General features: G+C 37.4%; 1 protein-coding gene across 1 annotated transcript in view; it reads right to left on the reverse strand.

Moving 5' to 3' along the window:
- The window catches only part of KIF13B (kinesin family member 13B), a 199,515-nt gene that overhangs the window by 98,930 nt on the left and 81,173 nt on the right, over positions 1 to 19,412 (reverse strand). The window contains exons 8-13 of the mRNA XM_044225037.1: positions 18,625 to 18,759; positions 16,150 to 16,262; positions 14,710 to 14,821; positions 7,490 to 7,702; positions 5,612 to 5,722; positions 2,602 to 2,736 (exon numbers count right to left, since the gene is read on the reverse strand). Coding sequence (XP_044080972.1) covers positions 2,602 to 2,736; positions 5,612 to 5,722; positions 7,490 to 7,702; positions 14,710 to 14,821; positions 16,150 to 16,262; positions 18,625 to 18,759 — 819 coding nt within the window. The remainder of the gene's footprint in view (positions 1 to 2,601; positions 2,737 to 5,611; positions 5,723 to 7,489; positions 7,703 to 14,709; positions 14,822 to 16,149; positions 16,263 to 18,624; positions 18,760 to 19,412) is intronic.

Here is a 19,412-nt window from a genome sequence, read left to right on the forward strand (position 1 = left end):
ATAACTTACATCAGTAAGTTCACCCTCACTAAGTTTCTCTGGCTCCATATGTAGAATCTCATGAACAGCAGTGGCATCAACATTATTTACTAAATTGTGGTAACTGGAATTTGTGTGTGTTGAAGCCATGCAAGGCAGAGACTGCCCATGCATGCAAATTAGATGCGAAATCATCTCAGGAGTTATGTTCCATCTATGGTTTGGCCACCATACCCTACCCTGCCAGTTCCAGACCAAACAAATAAATGGAGGATTCTGTTCTGGAAGAGACTCAGACCACTTGGAACCAGAAAAAACATTAGAGATAATTTAATCTAGTGCCCTCATTTTATAGATGGGGTGCTGAAAATCACCCAGAGATGTGAAGTCATCTGCCCAGCACCTAAACTGATTTCGGAATTCAAAGGCAAGAAGAAAATAAAACAAAACAAAACAAAACGCTCAGCCTCCAAATTCCTCCTTCCCACATCATGGTATCACTTTACTGAAGCAAAAAACTGTTCTTGGACTGAGATCATCCTTCTGAATGTGCTTGGTCATGAATATGCTTTTGTCATGGGGTGCGCTTGGGCAGTCAAGAAATCAACACTGCCTCAAATTCTGCCAAAACAGGGTTGACCACACAATCTGAAACAGAATCCCGACACCTCCACACGAGATGACCAGAAATATTTTGACTACTCTCCAAAAATCTTTAAATAGTTTCTTTGTTTAATTTTATAGTTAAGGAACAGATATGAATCGGGTTTTTTTCTTGTTGGGCGTATGTGTTTGTGTGTTCCTAGTTGAACTTCATCACATCAGAAAGAAAAAGAATTCAGAGTTCGGAGAAATAAAAAGGGCAGAATATTTGAGTCCTATTCTATACTGCATCTCTCATGAAGCATATGACTGTCTACAGCTGAAACCCTAATGCAAAATGCTGCCACCATCATTAAGAAACACAGTACAGGATGTGATCATTTAAACTTCTTTTTTCAACAGACAAGGATAATATACGTAAGATACCACAAAGAGCATCAAATAAATGCGCAATATTTGATATTTGTATGTAGTGCTTCTGTTCACATAGTGTTTGTATATATCAATTCTCATTTAATCTTCACAGGAACCCTGTGAGGTAGCCAGACAAAGCATCCATTTATAGAGGAGTCTGTAGACCAGAGGGGGCAATGGACTTGAGATCACACATCCAGACAAAAACACAGGTCATTTTCCTGCTACTCTCATGTTGCTCCCACCCAAGTACAAAATCTGAGAGTGCACACAAGCTATATGTATCAAAAGCGTGATTTAATTCATAGCATAATAAAACATGGCATCAGATACTCATTAATAAGGGGCGTTATCAAAATAACACAAACTAATTATGCCAGGATATCTCTGATCAAAACTGGGAAACTAGCCAATGTGTCATAAATTCTTTAGTCTTCCTAGATACGAAGCCACATGTTTGTTTGTTTTTTTAATTTTACAACAGTAAACACTTTACCAGCTCATCTTTAACTTCCTAGTCATCTTAGTTAAACCTACTATATAAGTGCCTATGTTATAAGAGAGGGGGATTTCCTCCTAGTATTTATTAACCACATGTCAGAATCGTATAGTCCTAATAACAGGACTATAAATTACCTAATTTATTTATGCTGTTGGCATGACAAGGCGATTGTGAGCTCCTCATAATTTATGTAGTGGCTCAGGATTCCGGCTCATTCTAAAGTTGTCTCTTGCCTCCCTGATATGTCCCACAATTTCAGGTTTCAGTGTATATCATTATTTGGGTTTTTTCTGTTCCATACTCTGACCCTCTCGGTCTCTAAGTGACCTATTCTTTTTTTTAATAAGTTGATAATCCAAATTCTTAAATTTTCCTAAATTACTAGAAACACAAAATTCATAGTAGGTGGCCCTACACCATAACTTCCATTTACATTTCCTTTAAAATAATTAATAAATAAACATTTCTTTTTATAATCTAACCACTTCACAAAAAAAATGTGCTTCATATAAACCATGAAAACTTCAGTCTACTAATAAATCATTTAGTTCTAAAAGTCCTTCTTTAAGCTTTAAAGTTACCTACTTAACTCCCTGGTATAAATCACAGTCAATAATAGTAGCTAGAGTTACTTAATTTCTTGAAAATAACATCAGAATATTATTTTTTATATTACTAGGTTAAATTCCATCACTCGAAGACTAAAAAGAGCCACTAATTCTAGGGGCACCTGGATGGCTCAGTCGGTTGAGAATCCAACTCTTGGTTCTGGCTCAGCTGGTGATCTCAGGGTTGTGGGATGGAGCCTCACGTCAGGCTCTGTGCTCAGCAGGGAGTCTGCTAGAGATTCTCTCTCTCCCTCTCCTCTGCCCCTTCCCCACACCCACTCTATCTCTCTCTCTAAAATAATAAATAAATCTTAAAAATAAATCAAATAAAAAGGGAAATTAATCTCAGAAACTCAAGATTTTCTACACTTCAATTTAAACAATTTGCTAATTCTCATTATTTTGGAATAAGCATGGTTCTCCAAGTTTAAAAAAATACTATAAAACACTGTTCTATATTGCTGCAGGAAATGGTAGCAAAGTCTGTTACCTCACCTTTAAATAATAAACCAGAAGTTCATTCAGAGCAGGATCAGCATTCAGATTAACAAGGAAGCATTTATCATCCCCAACTTTAATCCCAGAAGACTGAAGAGATATTCCAAGACTCTCAAGCTGTTTCTGTCGCTCCTGTAAATGTATTAGAGAACTATTAATTCCATAACTATTGATACAGCAAGATATAAAAGGTCATACATTGGAATAATTACTAAATAACTGTACAATTAAAGTAGGTTATCTTAGGACCTGGTATTATAGATCACTGCATTTTTTTCTCTTTCCAAACTATATGTTATTTTATCTTGTTAACTACAACTTTATTTTGAGAAATAAAGGCATTACCAATAGCAACCAAATATTCTACTGAGTTCTCAATTTTCACTCTTGAAAATACCTAACATCTTAAATTTGTCTCTCTCATTTAATTCTGTACATCTGAGCAAAGCTATTTTACCAAATGTGAACTTTCCATAAGGCCAAATTTTTAAAACACTCTCTTGCCCGACAGCCAAGGTGAATCCCCAGCCAGGATAAAAGCCAACTCCCTCAACAAAGTCCATAGGCCCTCAATCTGGCCCGCTTCCTCTCCAATCTTCATGTCTTATGGTTCCTACTCTCAAAGGCTTATATACTCTCAAAGAGTTATATGGAACTCTTTCAGATTCCTGAAAGGGTCAAGAATGCACTCCCTAGCTGAACAGATTTTACACCTGTCTCTTCTATATGAAGCATACTTGTTCTCATACTTGGTAACTCATACTTGTTTACTTGACTATTTTTCTATGAAGGCAGGGATCCCATACATCCACTGTGAATTCCTAACACCTAGCACAGTGCGTCATACACAGTGAGCGCTCAAAATGTCAGTCTTGTGAATGTATCAAAATAAAAAATGCATATGCATTCAAGTATTATTTTCCTAAGAATATGAACCTTTCTTCTTTGTGACTACCTGTCTCTGAATCCAAACGATATACAACGGTATACACAGAGGGGGATATAGACTCCTGCAACCAGTAGTCTAAGATTAAGGTATATGAACAGGGGCAGAGCGGTGTGTCTTTGACTACACATAAATAGCAAGTGATAATGAGTCACAGCCACCTAAAGCCTTTGATTCTGAGGAAAGACAAGAAAAGCTAAGTCATTTAACTAGGGCCACATAGTAAGTTTGCAGTACAACTGAATTCTGCTATTTTTAGGGATACTGTCCCAAAGTTACCTGACTATGGACCATTTTTCTTCCCAGAAGACTTATTAACAACTGGTGGCTATACCGCCAGAAATGCATTTTCGGAAATGCTAGTGTCTTCTGAAAAAAGGTCAGTGACCAACAGACCAGGTCTTTTTCCATGAGAGAGGAGATGCAAGCTCAGCAGCAGAAAGCCTGAAGGCTTGCAAAGATAAGGTGTTAAATGAAGGGTTGGATAAAATCAGGCACTCTCCTTAAAGGGAGGTCGGATGGAGGAAGAGAACAGTTAAGTAAGGAAAGATGCTAATGATAACAATTTAACAGCATTAGCAATGCAATTTCACTTAGACCTACCCTGCCTTCCATCAGCAAAGCAATGCAAATACAATTCCATTTCAAAGTCAATGTTTACTTTTGGAGTAGCTCAAAAAGGCTCACACAAATTAGTTTTAAGTTGGGTAATTATTAGACTGACTTATAATTTATGAAAAACAAAAAGTGAGTATAAATGAGAAATAAAGTTCATACACTGGGCTATTCTCTTCTAATTTGAAGGATATGCATTAAAATAACTCAGTGTTGGGAAACAGGTAAGACCAGATGGTCATATGTTGATCTCAGTGAAACTGGATGATGCCACAAGTGATCCATTATACTCTTTTCCTGTTTTTATCTATTTTGGAAATGATGATAATAAAAAACATAAAAAATTAGTCTGCGCTAATATGACATCCACTTTATGCTACATAATAGTAGTACCATCCTACAATATCTGATGTACACATTGATTCTGGGCAGCACATTTAAAGACGGAACCTGCTGGGTGACAAAAGTAGCAAGTTCTGTGTATTTATTAATATGAGGAACAGTTGAAAACACTAGAGATTTTTAACTTTAGAAAAGGAGGGGAAGAAGGCAGAGGTTACCTTAAATATCTGGGTAATGACTGTCCCTGTCTTGTAGGACTGCTGCTGGGGGGCTTAAATAAAATACTGTATTTAAAAGTACTTAGCATAGGGCCCAACACATGTACGTAATACATATTTGCTATTATTACTCTCACTTACTGTATGTATGTGGGACACCCATTCCCTTAGCTTTGAAGAACAAACTAAAGACCATGAACGGAAATGAAAGAATAAAAGATTCTGATTATATAGCTACTATTGGAGTCATCAGAGCTGTCCAATCATGAAAAGATTGCTCAACAGGGGGCTGGCCTCCACATTACCATGTATATTTCTAAAACAGAGGCTGAATACCTACCTAAAAGGAATGCCATGGAACAAGTCTTTTACTAAGTAGACAACTGGACATTTAGGATTCTTTCCAAATGCTAAGGTTCCCACCCTAAAATTGCACAACTCTACCTCTATTAAGTATTTTAAACACAATAGATAGCTCAGATTTAGGTATTTCATATTACTTTTATTAAGTTGTCATAATAAAGCTAGAGGCTTATAACCGAGTATCTGCCACTAATAATTTTGTAATATGGTTAAGTTCCTTAGGACTGCAAAGCACTTAATAGAATTGGGGGTTTAGAGTCAGAGACTACAAAGTAGCTACTTCATTTAAAAAATGTTTATGTCTCTAAGTATATTTCTCACATAATGAACTATTAATTATAATTATGTCTTCTTTAGCCTTCAAATTAACTTTGTGAAATAGACTCTTGGATCTAGTTTCTTATTACTGGTGCTAGATTTGCCATCTTCAAAGCTAAAAATCAAAAAAGGAACCAGAAACGCCGTAAGTTGCATTGCACAAACTGCCACGAGCTTTCTCTTGCTTTAATCAGGAAGCACGAACCTGTGCAATCTCCTCGGTTTTCCTCAGTTTCTCCTCCCAGGTCACAGTCATTTCCTGGATTAGCTTCTCTGATTCTTCTAGTCGGTCTTTTAGTTCTGGAGATTTCATTGCCTATAAGAAAATGTTTATTTCATGAAATGTCTGTACCACGCCTGAAGAAAGCATTAACTAAATCCAAAAGGATAATAGTAACAATCTGGCTGCTCTCAGCTCTATAATCCACCGAGCTCTCTGATCTACCTAAGTCAGAACGATGAATGCGACTGACACACAGCAGCCAGACTCTGTGCATCCCACAAGCTCACTCAGTTAGCCAAGGTAGACTTGAAAGGAAGACTCACCTGTGTTCTTCCAACCTACTGTCACTGTGAAGATCTAGTTACATTTATTCTTTTTAAGTTTATTTATTTATTTATTTATTTATTTGACAGCGAGAGAGGGAACACAATCAGGGCGAGTGTGAGTGGGAGAAGCAGGCTTCCCAATGAACAGGGAGCCTGATGCAGGGCTCCATCCCAGGACCCTGAAATCAGAACCTGAGCTGTAATCAGATGCTTAATGACTGAGCCACCCAGGCACCTCAAGATCTAATTACATTTAGAGAGACAGAACATTTAAGCTCTCAATGGCTTATTTTTAAATCCCAATAGGTCCGTATATCTAGACTCCTACATGGGATTCATTCTAGTCTCTACTCATGACTTCAGGTATTGATTCAAGTATATACAGATGTAATCTCACATGTAGTAAACTGAACAGTGGTATTAATACCAGGAAGCTGGAAACAAAATTTCAAAGAATCCTGATAAACTGTAAAATTATCCTGTAAAAACAAGATAAATTTCAATGGGCAAAAATATGACCAAGACAATTGTTTTGACCATGTATTTTATCAACTTACTACCAGCAAACAGGTTATAAAAAAGAAAAGGGCTATGGTCCCAAACCCAGGAAAGAGTCCCACAGGGCTAATCATGGGAATAGAATGCTAATTAAACTACAGATCCTGAATCTGGTATTTTATTCCACTTTTGAAAAAGAGGATGAGCATCTGGTTGTAGGTTAGAACTGTATAGGTTTCAAATTCAGTAAAGGAACATAAACACATTACATCACAGAATATACAAAGGGTAGTAGAAATAGAGCACCTCTAAACTGATGGGTATTTCTTTATTTATTTTAGATTTATTTATTTATTTGAGAGAGAGAGAGCATGAGTGGGAGGGGCAGAGGGAGAGGGAGAGAGAATCTTAAGCAGACTCCCCACTGACCACAGAGCCCAACCTGGAGCTCGATCCCATCACCCTGAGCCAAACCCAAGAGTCCAACACTTAACTGGCTGTGCCACCCAGACATCCCTAAATAGATGAGTATTTCTGCTATAAAATATTTTTTCTACAAACATAATTAAACCACAACATGGAACAACTAGATTATTAAGATGTGGAAAAACTCCTTAAGATTTCCATTCTGCCTTCAACCAGTAAACAAATGATACAAGTATCTGCTTGAGTCCTCTTCCAGTCAGTCTTTTCTGCAATAAAATTGCATACTTTGTGTTTTAAGTATCTCTCTCCCTCTCTCCCTTATTCTTAGTTATACCTCTCCTTTCTTGTCTCCTGCCTATACTGTGGAAAGAAACATTTTCTCAATTCCCTTTATTCTCTCTTCCTGTTCAATCCTTTCACACCAGTAAAAACTCTATATAAATTTCAACTATGACTATCTGTCTTTACTTATTACTCATCTCAAGTTTCTCTTCCTATAGAAAACTCAAAAATTCTAAGTGGAGTACTTATCACTTGCAGCTAAGGGGAAGAAAATTCAAATTCTGGATTTTCCTAGACCCACAATGTGTGGCTTGGCTGTGCCTTATACCTCTGCTTTGGTTAGCTGCTCTCGGAGCTTTTCTACTTCTTCCCGGAGATCCCGGATAATTCGTGCATTAGGATCCTCATTCACCACAGCATGGTTCACGATGTTCTTGGCTCGATCTGCATATCGCAGAGTTGAAAGGGTTTCATCATAGTTATCAGCTGCTGGACTGACAGTGGCCACCATGGCTGTCTTGCTGTTACCCCCAAGACTGTCCTAGATGAAGAAAGAAATTGAGTAGGATTTTTAAGTTGCAAGAAAACATAATAGAGGAAGTTGAAGTCAGACAGGGTGAGAGAACATACCAAGGTCAAACATATATTAAAGGGCAAAGCTAGGACTAAAACAGATATACTGACTCATGCCCCCTGCTCGCTCTTCTCTGCCAAGCTACTTTTCCGCAGAAGGGAGATCTGGTTTTTAAGAAAAGACAGGGAAATACAAGGAAGCCTACATTTATTTCAGTTTAATAACAATTGGTTCTAAGCAGGCTACTCAAAAAACAATGATTTCTTAAATGCCTAAAAATCTTCCTTAGAGAAACTAAGCAATCATGATATTTGTTACCTGATCAAAAAGTGATTACCGGGATGCCTGGGTGGCTCAGTTGGTTAAGCAGCTGCCTTCGGCTCAGGTCAAGATCCCAGAATCCTGGGATCCAGTCCCACATCAGGCTCCTTGCTCAGCAGGGAGCCTGCTTCTCCCTCTGCCTCTGCCTGCCATTCTGTCTGCCTATGCTCGCTCTCTCTCCCTCTCTCTCTCTGATAAATAAATAAAATCTTTTAAAAAAAAAAAAAAGTGATTACCTACAATCTACTCCATGATGCCATGTACTTCCTTAGAAAAAATGAACAATCATGATATTATTTCTTATCTGATCAAAAAGTGATTACCTACAATCTACTTCATAATGCCATGTACTTGGAATCTCTGTGAAGCTTAAATAATGGCAGAGAAAGTGTTGCTGTTACAAGCTATCAAGTACCTTGCAAACTTTTTCAAACATAAGATATAATTATAGTCTTATAAAATAAAAGATATGTTGAAGGTACCTGATTTTATTCCCTCTGACAGCACTTCAAAAACTAAAAAAACGGGCTTATCTTCTACACAACCATTTCTACAGTTCAGGCAAGGGGGCTAAAGAAAACACACTCATTTTCATTATGCTAACACTGATCAGTCTGGTGAAACAGGCTTTAGAATGGGCGCCAACAAATTTAAAAAACTACTTCCACTTGAGAACATTAAAAAATAACTAAATATAACTCAGAATTACAAAACTAGAAATCAAGTCCACCCTGACTCTGCTTCACCACCCAAAGGCTGTATGTAATCCACCTGCCACAGGCAGCCTCTCAGACAGCCCCCGATGAGCCCTAATCCCTGGTATTACTACCTCAACACCCAGCCCCTTCCCTTCAGTATAGGCAGGACTTCTGATTTACCTCTAAGGAACAGAACAGAGCAGAAGTGATAGCATGTCACTTCTGAGATGAGATTCTAAAAAGATCATGGCTTCAATTACAGGTGTTTTCTCTTACTCTTGGGAAACCACTGTCAGGAGGTGAAGTGGCCCTATGAAGAGACCTCAGGAGTGAATTTAGAAACAGATCTGAAGCCTGACAACAACCACCTAGGTGAGCAGATCCAACCCCAGTCAAACCTTGTACTGACTACCCCGGTAACACTTTGACTGCAGCCACATGAGAGACCCCCGTGGGAACCACTTGGTTAGACCACACCCAGAATCCTGACCCATAGAAACTATGAGATAATAAATGGCTGTTGTTTCTAGCTGTTAAGTTTTAGAGGTAATCTGTTCCACAGCAACAGATAACTAATAATACACTAACATACCATCCCAAGATGAAAAGAATTAACCAAAAAAGAGACTCAATATCCTCTTTCAGCAAGAGAATATCACTGAATTATAGATTCTCAAGATAGAGAAAAGACTCAAACAAGGCAATATGGGGAATCAGAGGTTGTAAGAAAGCCAACTCTACTTTGGGCAGCATTAACAGATATAAAACTCTTACTTCTGAAGACACAAAGTTTTTCCGATATCAACATACCTAAAATTTGTCTGTGCAATCTATGATTTACACCATTTCGGGACAGACTTTACCTAGTCTCTCAGCCTTTTGTGAACTGGATTATTTTTCTGATTAAAAAAAACCCCAGAGGTTTGTTCTAAACAAAAAAGGTCAAATACTCTGCCTAAAGACACAGACCTAGTAAACCAATAACACTCTAATCCAGTGGTATTCTGCTTTCAAGTCCAATATGACTCCTACTCTCCCACAGCTACTCACAATTACACAGTAACCAAGTAACACTTGGCAATACAGAGAGCTCAGACCTGGGGAACAAGTAAAGTGGCCAGACAGCTTTCCAAGTTATTCTGTCCTACTGCCAGAGGCCAAATAATTCCCTAGGAAATGCTAACAGTTCAATACAATCACAGACAATGTGTGTGTGTGATCGACAATGACAATCCACTAAAGAAAATTCAGTTTTCCATAGAAAACACAACTTCATTATACTTCCAAAGGAAATATACTCTAACGCATGAAAAGGAAGGAAGCGTAAGTAATTTGGGCTCTAGAAAGCAGAAGTGACTCCCGCCAAGTCTGCATGATGGCTTGCTTTCTTCTTTGCTTCCAGACACTGATCTCACACCGTTAGTGCCCAGCTTTGGCAACTTCCAAAAGAATGTCAAGATGCACATGAATGAAATTCCAACGTTATATATAAAGATCACAGGAATGACATCTCCAATTACAGTTCAGTCACTCACAACACCACAGGGAGTGCTGCCTTTCAGGATCTACTGCATTCTGTTAGCCCACGTGAACAGCAACTACTACTGGGTAAAAGGGTATTTGAGACAGTAACGAACAAGGGGGAAAGGCATGGATACTGTGCTTCAACTTGTGCTAAGAAAAGGAAACCTGGCAAAGGACAAATACTTGATACTTTAAAAGCCCTTGTGCATGAGTAACAATATGCTTATATTCAAAAATGGCCCCATGCCATCAGCAAGAAGGAAACAGCAACAAAAGAACTGGCACTCATTCAAGGAGAAAGTATAAAGCTTCTTGTTACTCTTTAATTGTTTAATTAGGCAAATCAGATGAGCTTTGTTTCAAATGCAGCAACTGCAAATTAAATGGACACAGGAAAGAAACTGAATTTTGGAAGGCAGGATTTTTTAAAGCTGAAAGAACACTCCGAAGTCATCTAACGAAACTACTGCACTTTGCAGATGAGAAACTGAGTCCCAGGAAGACTGGCAGACTTAACCGAAGGTCATAAATGCTAGTTCAGAGCAGAACTGAAAGTACTCCTTCACTCAGCTCTTCACAGAGTTTACCACCTAAAGGGTAACCCTAGTGAGCAAATACTATATAGTAAGAACTAGAGTAGGGATAAAAACAGCATGGTGGTAGAAAACACAACGAGCAGAAAGCCTAACCTTGAAATGTTAGGGACGACTTTTAGGGAAAGTGACATCTGAGACCTAAAGATATTGAATAAGCATCATCCAGATAAAGGCTCGAGGGGAGGGAAGTAAGAGAAGATATTGAAAACAAGAGGAAGAATGTTCCAAACAGAATAAGAGTAAATTCCTAGAAGTTAGAGCACTCATCACTTAGCTAGAACTGATTATAGCAAGACCAAGATGAACCATTAGAAAGAGGGAGGGGTCAAATTACTGAAGGCCTAGTAAATTACAAATCATCAAAGAATTTGGACTTTATCATAATGGCCTATAAGAGAGTTACTGAAGAGACTGAAGTTTAAAAAGAGTATTAACTTTAAGATATGATAACTTACTATAAAAAATGGGATGGAAAGCTTGAGGGAGATGTTTCAATCATCCAGGCAAGAGATGGAAGTCGCCTTCATTAGATAAGTGGCAGTAATAATGGAAAAAGGTGGATTAAGTCAAAAGATACTCATTATTTGAGCATTTATTCCAGAAATTATTTGATGTTAAGAGGTTCATATTTAGAAGGTTACACTGAGAAGCAGAAAACCTCTTAATAAGAAATGGTTCTCCACTGACCACTTACCAAACGAGTAACAACTCCACTCACCAGGAAAAGAGCTAGAGAGAGTGAGAAGAGCACTCACATCCATCCCCCACCAAATCACCAAGGGCAGTCATTTTCTCTGACTCCCAGATGTTGTAAATATCAAGAGCATAACACAATTATAATGCAAAAACACTTTTTTAGAAGAAACTGCAAACCTTGTAAAGGATGAGCAATTTTATGAGTTCATTGATAGGCTGGAGTACACTAGAATCATACAAAATCGAACAAGGATCAGGGAGAGTTTGACTAATTTAGAATTAAAGAAGGAGAGAGCAAAAGGAACATAAAAGCCACTTTAAAGGAGAATGATTTGTGTACAATGGATTCCAGAGGTCTTTGGGAAAGTTATGCAGACATCAGAATAAGTTTTGTAAAAATGCCCCACTTGTGAAGGTGTAATGTTTTTTAAGTAAAAAGTATGACAAAAATCAAGAACTTCATTTTTTTAAGCCTAACAACACACAGAAGTTACAATTACAGCTTAATTTTACTAAACAGAAGTTAAAGTGAGTTTTTAAAATGTTCAGTTTTTTTCCTCAGTTCAAGTATTTTCACAAGTTTCTATTAAAATTTGGTAAGAGTAAAGTGCTTCTCCTTCTAATGAAAAATGACCTTTCGCAAGATGTACAATATATAGCCTAGGCAAGAGAAGATGGGAAGTGAGGTCAGCCCTGATTCCAATCCTCTGTAAAATGGGAACACTACCATTTGCCTTCAGAGAAGTCAATGAGATCATGCACATGAAGCGCTTTGCATGGTACTTGATTCTCCTGCCTCCAGCCTATGGAATGGATCCTCAAAAATTACCCAGGCAACTTCTAAGTCTGTGAATTAATCTGATAAAAGATATTTCCTAGTGTTTGTTTAAATGGACTAAGGTAATAACACTGGAACAACAGAACAGTAAATATTACGTCTTTTCAATCAGGCACATGCAGGGAATAATCATGAATGATCGGGAAATGTTTCTGTGGGAAGTCTAAGGAAGAAATAAGTATCTTATCGAAATTCCTTCTGGAAATTAAACAAATGAGATTTCAAAGTTAATTACTGATATGTGAAGACCAGCACAATTATTTCCTTGGTAGTGAAATGTTTTGTAATACCCCTTAAATCTAAGAGTTATCTACAAGTGGTTTTTAATTATCAAACTTTGCTAATTTATCTTTTTGTTTTAAATTTCTAATTTTTTTTGCATTTTGGCCAAAGGAAGTACTCTACTTGATTTTCCACTGTGGCCAGTTTCACTTAATAAAGCATGCCCAGGGGCGCCTGGGTGGCTCAGTGGGTTAAAGCCTCTGCCTTCGGCTCAGGTCATGATCCCAGGGTCCTGGAATTGAGCCCCACATCAGGCTCTCTGCTCAGCGGGGAGCCTGCTTCCCTTCCTCTCTCTCTCTGCCTGCCTCTCTGCCTACTTGTGATCTCTGTCTGTCAAATAAATAAATAAAATCTTTTTAAAAAAAAGAACTACCCTACAATCCAGAAATCCCATTGCTGGTATTTACCCCAAAATACAAAAACACTAATTCAAAGGGATATATGCACCCATATGTATATAACAGCATTATTTATAATAGACAAATTACAAAAGCAGTCCAAGTATCCATCAACAGATGAATGGATAAAGAAGATGCGGTATATATACACAATGGAATATTATTCAGTCATAAAGAGGAATGAAATCTTGCCATTTGCAAAGATGTGGATGGAGCTAGAGAGTACACTGCTAAGCAAAATTAGTCAGAGAAAGACAAACACCATATGATCTCATTCATATGTGGAATTTAAGAAACAAAACAAACAAGCAAAGGGGACCAAAAAAAGGGAAAGAGGAGACAAATCAAGAAGCCAACTCTTAATCACAGAGAACAAACTCTGATGGATCTGATGGTTCCTGGTTGGGGGGGGGGTGATGGGTGAAATAAGTGATGGGGATTAAGGAGTGCACTAGTGATGAGCACTGGGTGATATATGAAGTGCTGAATCACTGTATTGTACACCTGAAATTAAATGTAACACTGTATGTTAACTATATTGGAATTAAAATAAAACTTAGGAATAGCCAACAAAAAAAAAAGCTGTGTCTTCTATTAAGTGAACCTGTGCTTAACTCATCTTTATTTTCCATATATATGTGGTAGTATATTCACTACCACAGTGAGTAACAGGTGTTCAGTAAATTCTTGATTGATGAGAGAATAACTCATCATAATACAACACAGGGCTCATAAAATTATTTCTTCATTTAAAAAAAAATAGAAAAGAGAAAGAAGTATTAAGTAAAATATTTTGTTGCAGGTTGGCAACCCTATACAGAGTTAAACTGTCACTGGATTTTCTATCCTCTAGCTCCCAGTCTAATATCCAATTCACCACACCACTTCCATAAACTAAAGGGAAATTTGAAGAAAAAGAGAGCTGGAAATAGCCTCTCTCTTCACCAAACTCCTATTACATGTCCTTACCATCTCTCTCATGGAATCACTGACTCTTGTTATAACATTTTGTGTACACAACTCATCTGCCCTACCAGACCCTGAGCAATTAGAGGGCAAGGAGGGTCCACATTTCTTTACATTCTTGTCATAGCACTTTACAGCTTTTGTTCTTTCTCACTTCCATTTCTCCCAAACATACTAAATCAATTAACAAAACGAATGACTGTGTGCTCTATTCTGTATCCTTAAACAACATGAAGAAGCTAAAAGTAAATTAAAGTGATCATAAGTACTCTTGACGTTAATCAGAAAAACAAGGTCCAAAATGTCAGTCAAACAAAAGGAGTCTGTGAGAAAGACAGAGTAGTCCAGCTGAGTCTATAAGACAGTGGAAATCCTTTCCTATGACTCAATCACTATCAAATTAGCACGAGGTTCCTCGTTTACATCCCACAATCTCAAAGGCAACTGTGTTGTTCAGTGTGCCCCAAATCCCTTTGCTTCCAGATTCTAGTGAATCAGGTACTTAATCTATTAAATCTATGATTATCCTGTGAGAGACTAATGATTTTAAATTTGAACATTGGTAAAAGAAATGATACAGGAGGATTTACAGTCTACTCTTCCTTTCTACCAATCACCAAGAGTAGGCCAGAAAGGGTGGAGATGGGGAGCTTACTTTGAGCAGCCAAGTGAGAACTGAGTCACGATACGGAACAAATTTATTCTTGTTTTTGCCAGCACTCTGATCTGCTAGAGCTGAAATAACCAGACCGAGGGTTGTGAGGGACCTGCATGGTACAACAAACCAGAATAATCATAAAAAACTAAGAATATCAAATGTCACATCTTAGCACAAAAACTGAACATCAAGATGCCTTGTACCTGTATGAGAATAGCACTGTTGTCAGCATTTTGCTGCTCAGTTTAAAACACATAAATTTTAAAAGCTGATATCCTTCTAACACTACTGCAAGCAATAAAATGGCTTAGTTCAATTATTTTTTTCATTTCTGTAAGTAGCAACATGAGCTGTCAGCTTCTAGGTTAACATAAAGACACAAACACCACATATCTTTAAGAAAAGAAGCCACAAATACAATACAATACATTAAAACTTAGTATAAGGCAAAAACCTTTGCATATATGTATGTGTGTATATGAGGTATCTATGTATAACATTATGTATCTACACACATATCATACATAATATCATTTATACATCTGTATATCACCGTTCAATAATATAATAATAGCATAGAATTTGGATGACAATCTTCTATGATCTCCAGTTGGTTACTCTCATTATGCATCTTTCTGGATTCCCACCCACAACGAGCTAGTAATTCAGCTTGAGGTAGAAAATATAACCATATGCAGGAGTCTGTATACAACATATTATTTTCTAAAACCCTAGCTTCTTGGTGTAAATGACAGCAGTCATACAAGGGAAAGCCCAATGTGGCTAGGACACAATTTGATGTTGGTTCAGACAGTGACACCCAGGTTGAGATCAACATCTGGGCTGTGACAGACCATTACATTGGTCCTCTTCTATAGGTCAAACCAGTGGTTCTCAGTTGGAAAGCCACTGTGCCGCCACAGGGAGATGCTGGCAAGGTCCATAGACCTGTCTGGGTTGTCACAACTGGGGGTGGGGAAAGAGAGGTGGCAGGTACTACCACCATCCATCTAGAGGGTAAGGGCAGGGATCCCACTAAACATCCTACTAATACACAAGAATAGGCCCTGGAACAAAGAATTAACTCAGCCCCAGATGACAATACAGCTGCTCTTGAGAAAGCTCTGATTTGACTGTGCTCCTCAGCCCTACCACACATCTCAACAAAACATAAAATAGGCTCAGGCCCATTAAAAAAAAAAAAATATATATATATATATATATATATATATATATGTATATATGTATATATACACATATATACATTATATATTTATAAATACATATTTCATATATAGTATATCAAAAAAATTCTTCATTATTTATTTATTATAGCTTCAATCATTCCAGCATCTTATTCTTTTAATAACCATAGAAGTTCCACCATTTGGCTCTTAAATCAGTAAAATAACAAAAGTAAGCTTCTGGAAAACTTACTTGTTGATGTTGCTCCCCTCCTTCAACCTGTCCCCTGCAGCCCCGGTTTTTGTTGCTCGCTCACTGCCAGCTAAATCAACCAAGCTCAGCTTGCCCACTTTCTCTCCAGATGTCTAGAAGACAAATCAACAAATACTAATAAACAGTTAAACAACACAGGAAGTCCTGCAACTTTACCAAATGAGTGTATTCTCTAAATCCTTTATTAAAACACTATTTACTGTTACGTCAAAATTAGCTTGTGCTGCTACACAACAGTGTAAGAAAGGGCGCCTGGGTGGCTCGGTTGGTTAGGCATCTGACTCTTGGTTTCAGCTCAGATCATGATCTGGGAGTCCTGGGATCAAGCCCTAAGTCTGGCTTGCACTCAGTGGGGAGTCAGCTTGATTCCCTCTCCTCTGGCCCTCTCACTGCTCGCACACACACAGGCATGTACTCTCCCTCTCCCTCTCTCTCTAAAATAAATAAATGAATATTTTTAAAAAATAGTATAAGAAAACTGTATAGTCTAGTAGCAGATATATATAAAATTATACCCAACTCTACTAATCTAGATAAGAGTGAAAGTTATCTCAGAATATAGTGCCCCCCCAAAAGGGTATTCTCTGAAGGGAACCCAATAAAATTTTCTTTTTTTTAAGATTTTATTCATTTATTTGATAGAGAAAAAGGAGGTACAGAGAGAGAGAAGACTCCCTGCTGAGCAGAGAGCCTGACATGGGACTCAGTTCCTGGACCCCGAGATCATGACCTGAGCTGAAGGCAGATGCTTAACTGACTGAGCCACCTAGGTGCTCCCCCATAAAGTTTTCATAGAGAATTACATAAAATAACTTATAAAATATAAAATTTGATATGATATGGAACTGCTTAAAGTATCAAAATATTTACCAATAACCCTGAGAGAAAAATATTTCTGCAATTCTTACTGATCTTAAAACAGTATTTTACATAATAGGATCTCTCAAAAACTCAACACTTTCTCACATTTTTCATATTATTTATATATAGTAACTCCTTTATTTCATAGTTTCAGGTATTAAATTTACATATTTCTCTAGTTATATATATATATAAATACACATATATATATATACTGACATTTTCCTTTATCAAAAATATTCCATAACATAACCACACACATGACAGATATTTTATACTTCCACAACAATACAAGATATGTGGGAAAGCAATGCCTAAATGTACAGGCTGGTTCATTTCTTTTTCTTTAATATACATATTTATATTTACTTCCATAAATAAACATGTTGCTAACAAAAGGATATTCAGCTTCCCAAATCAAAAGTATTTTTGGTTAAAAAAAAAAAGCCTTCAGTATGTTTTTTGTTTTATGCTGAAAAGGAAATAGAAAACAAAGAACTTCTTGTTGTTACACTAATCTTGCTGTGATGGTAAAAAAGAAAAATATGCTTTCAGCAAATGAAAAATCTTGCCAAAATATAGCATTTTGCCAGCATGATTATTTTAGCTTCTGGTATTTGAAACTGATTTGCTGGGGGGTAGGCATCATAATAAAATACACAAATATTCACATAAAAATTAAGAGGAAAAATGAGAAGTTTTCAGCACAGTAGAAGCATATACATCTCTGGCTCTATTTACTCTTTATAAGCTTCAAAACCAAACACTCCAGAAGTCATTCTACAAATCTACTGATTTTATGGTACAAGTCCCTAGTATAGTTTATTCCTTCTAATACTTAGTTGTTCAGTAAAAGGTAACATTTCCAAACAATATCTACTAAATCAGCTGGAGTTAACATTAGCTTATACAACTAGCCAGCCAGTTTAAAGCTCAAAAAATGCTATGGTTTGAGGCTACGAGGTACGAGGCATGTTGAGCATGTCCCACCTTCCTTTAGTTGGACAGGGTGGAACTGAAAACTACATTTCTCCGACTTGGGTTCAGGATGTGACTTGGGTTCTGCCAAGCAGATAGACTTGCTTCAGATTTGGAAAGCATTAGCAAAGTAGAGGTCATCCCCCTGCCCTGTTTTGGCTTTTTTCTGCTGGCAAGCAAGATCATGGAAATAGGAGGTTTTCTGCAAACGTCTCAGTTTACATTCTCCAGCTTCCCCTCACTACGAGGCAGCTTCACTAACTCCTGTGTCACAGACCACAGCTATCATGCAGGCCTGGAGCTCACAGCACTAGTGGTGGCCTCAGAAGCAGTATCATCCTTGGTGGATGAAATGTACATCGTTATTCCTAGACATTCAGTCTAGAATCCACTCTTCCTCAAGTGTTCTAACAACTCTGTAATCACCCAATCCTTCCATTAAATCCCTTTCTGTTTACCTACAGTGGCTTCTGTGTCTTGCTGAGTCCTAGCTAATACTCATGTCTGGCTAGGACTTTACATCACCTAACACCTAAAGGGAATGGAATAGGATAAATCATGATCCACTTTAGAAATATTAAAAAAAAAAAAAAGGTCAAGCGTGTGAATACCTACCCCAGACTTCACATCATATAAAGTATGTGTAAGGGTGATTTTGAAGACTGCATGGGATCGACTGCTCTCCTCATTCATGTTGGTAGCCGCAACTGTACGGGATTTGTTACCCTCAGACATCAAAGACTCAATATCCTAAGTAGAAACAAGTCACAGACACACATTTCATTACCTGTCAAACAAACATCAAAACTCTGCTATCCTATGAAATGAATTACAAGTTTCACTACTCAAGTCAACTACATTTTGAGTTTACACGTTTACACTTTATTTCTCAATGAACATTAAGCTGCACTGAATATAATAGCCAATACTGTCTCTGAAAACTCAAACAAAACATTTACTTTCTGTAGGTGCTGAATAAACTTAGAAAAGTTTAGAAGCCACATGTGGAGACCCATAAGATGGCCAAATATATCATGCCAAACCTCATCTAATCTAGAAATTTTGAAAAATTTAGTTTCTTTAATAACACAAGCAATAGAAGACAAGTATTAAATCAGATTATATGAATAAGCAATAAACAAAAATAACTGCAACCCCTTCGTGTAAGCATAACATTGTGTCACCACATTAGTGTGTATTATACCAGATCTGTTTTTGAAAACAGAGTATCAAGGAACTAAATTCCTGCACAGATTTACTACTTCATTGCCATTCTACTAAAAAGGAGATAGCATACCTTATGACCCACCAATTGCACTACTGGGTATTTACCCCAAAGATACAAATGTAGTGGTCCAAAGGGGCACGCGCACCCCAGTGTTTATAGCAGCAATGTCCACAAT

This window comes from Neovison vison, chromosome 11 (genome assembly GCF_020171115.1).
Source record: "Neovison vison isolate M4711 chromosome 11, ASM_NN_V1, whole genome shotgun sequence".
NCBI classification, from domain to species: Eukaryota; Metazoa; Chordata; class Mammalia; order Carnivora; family Mustelidae; genus Neogale; species Neogale vison.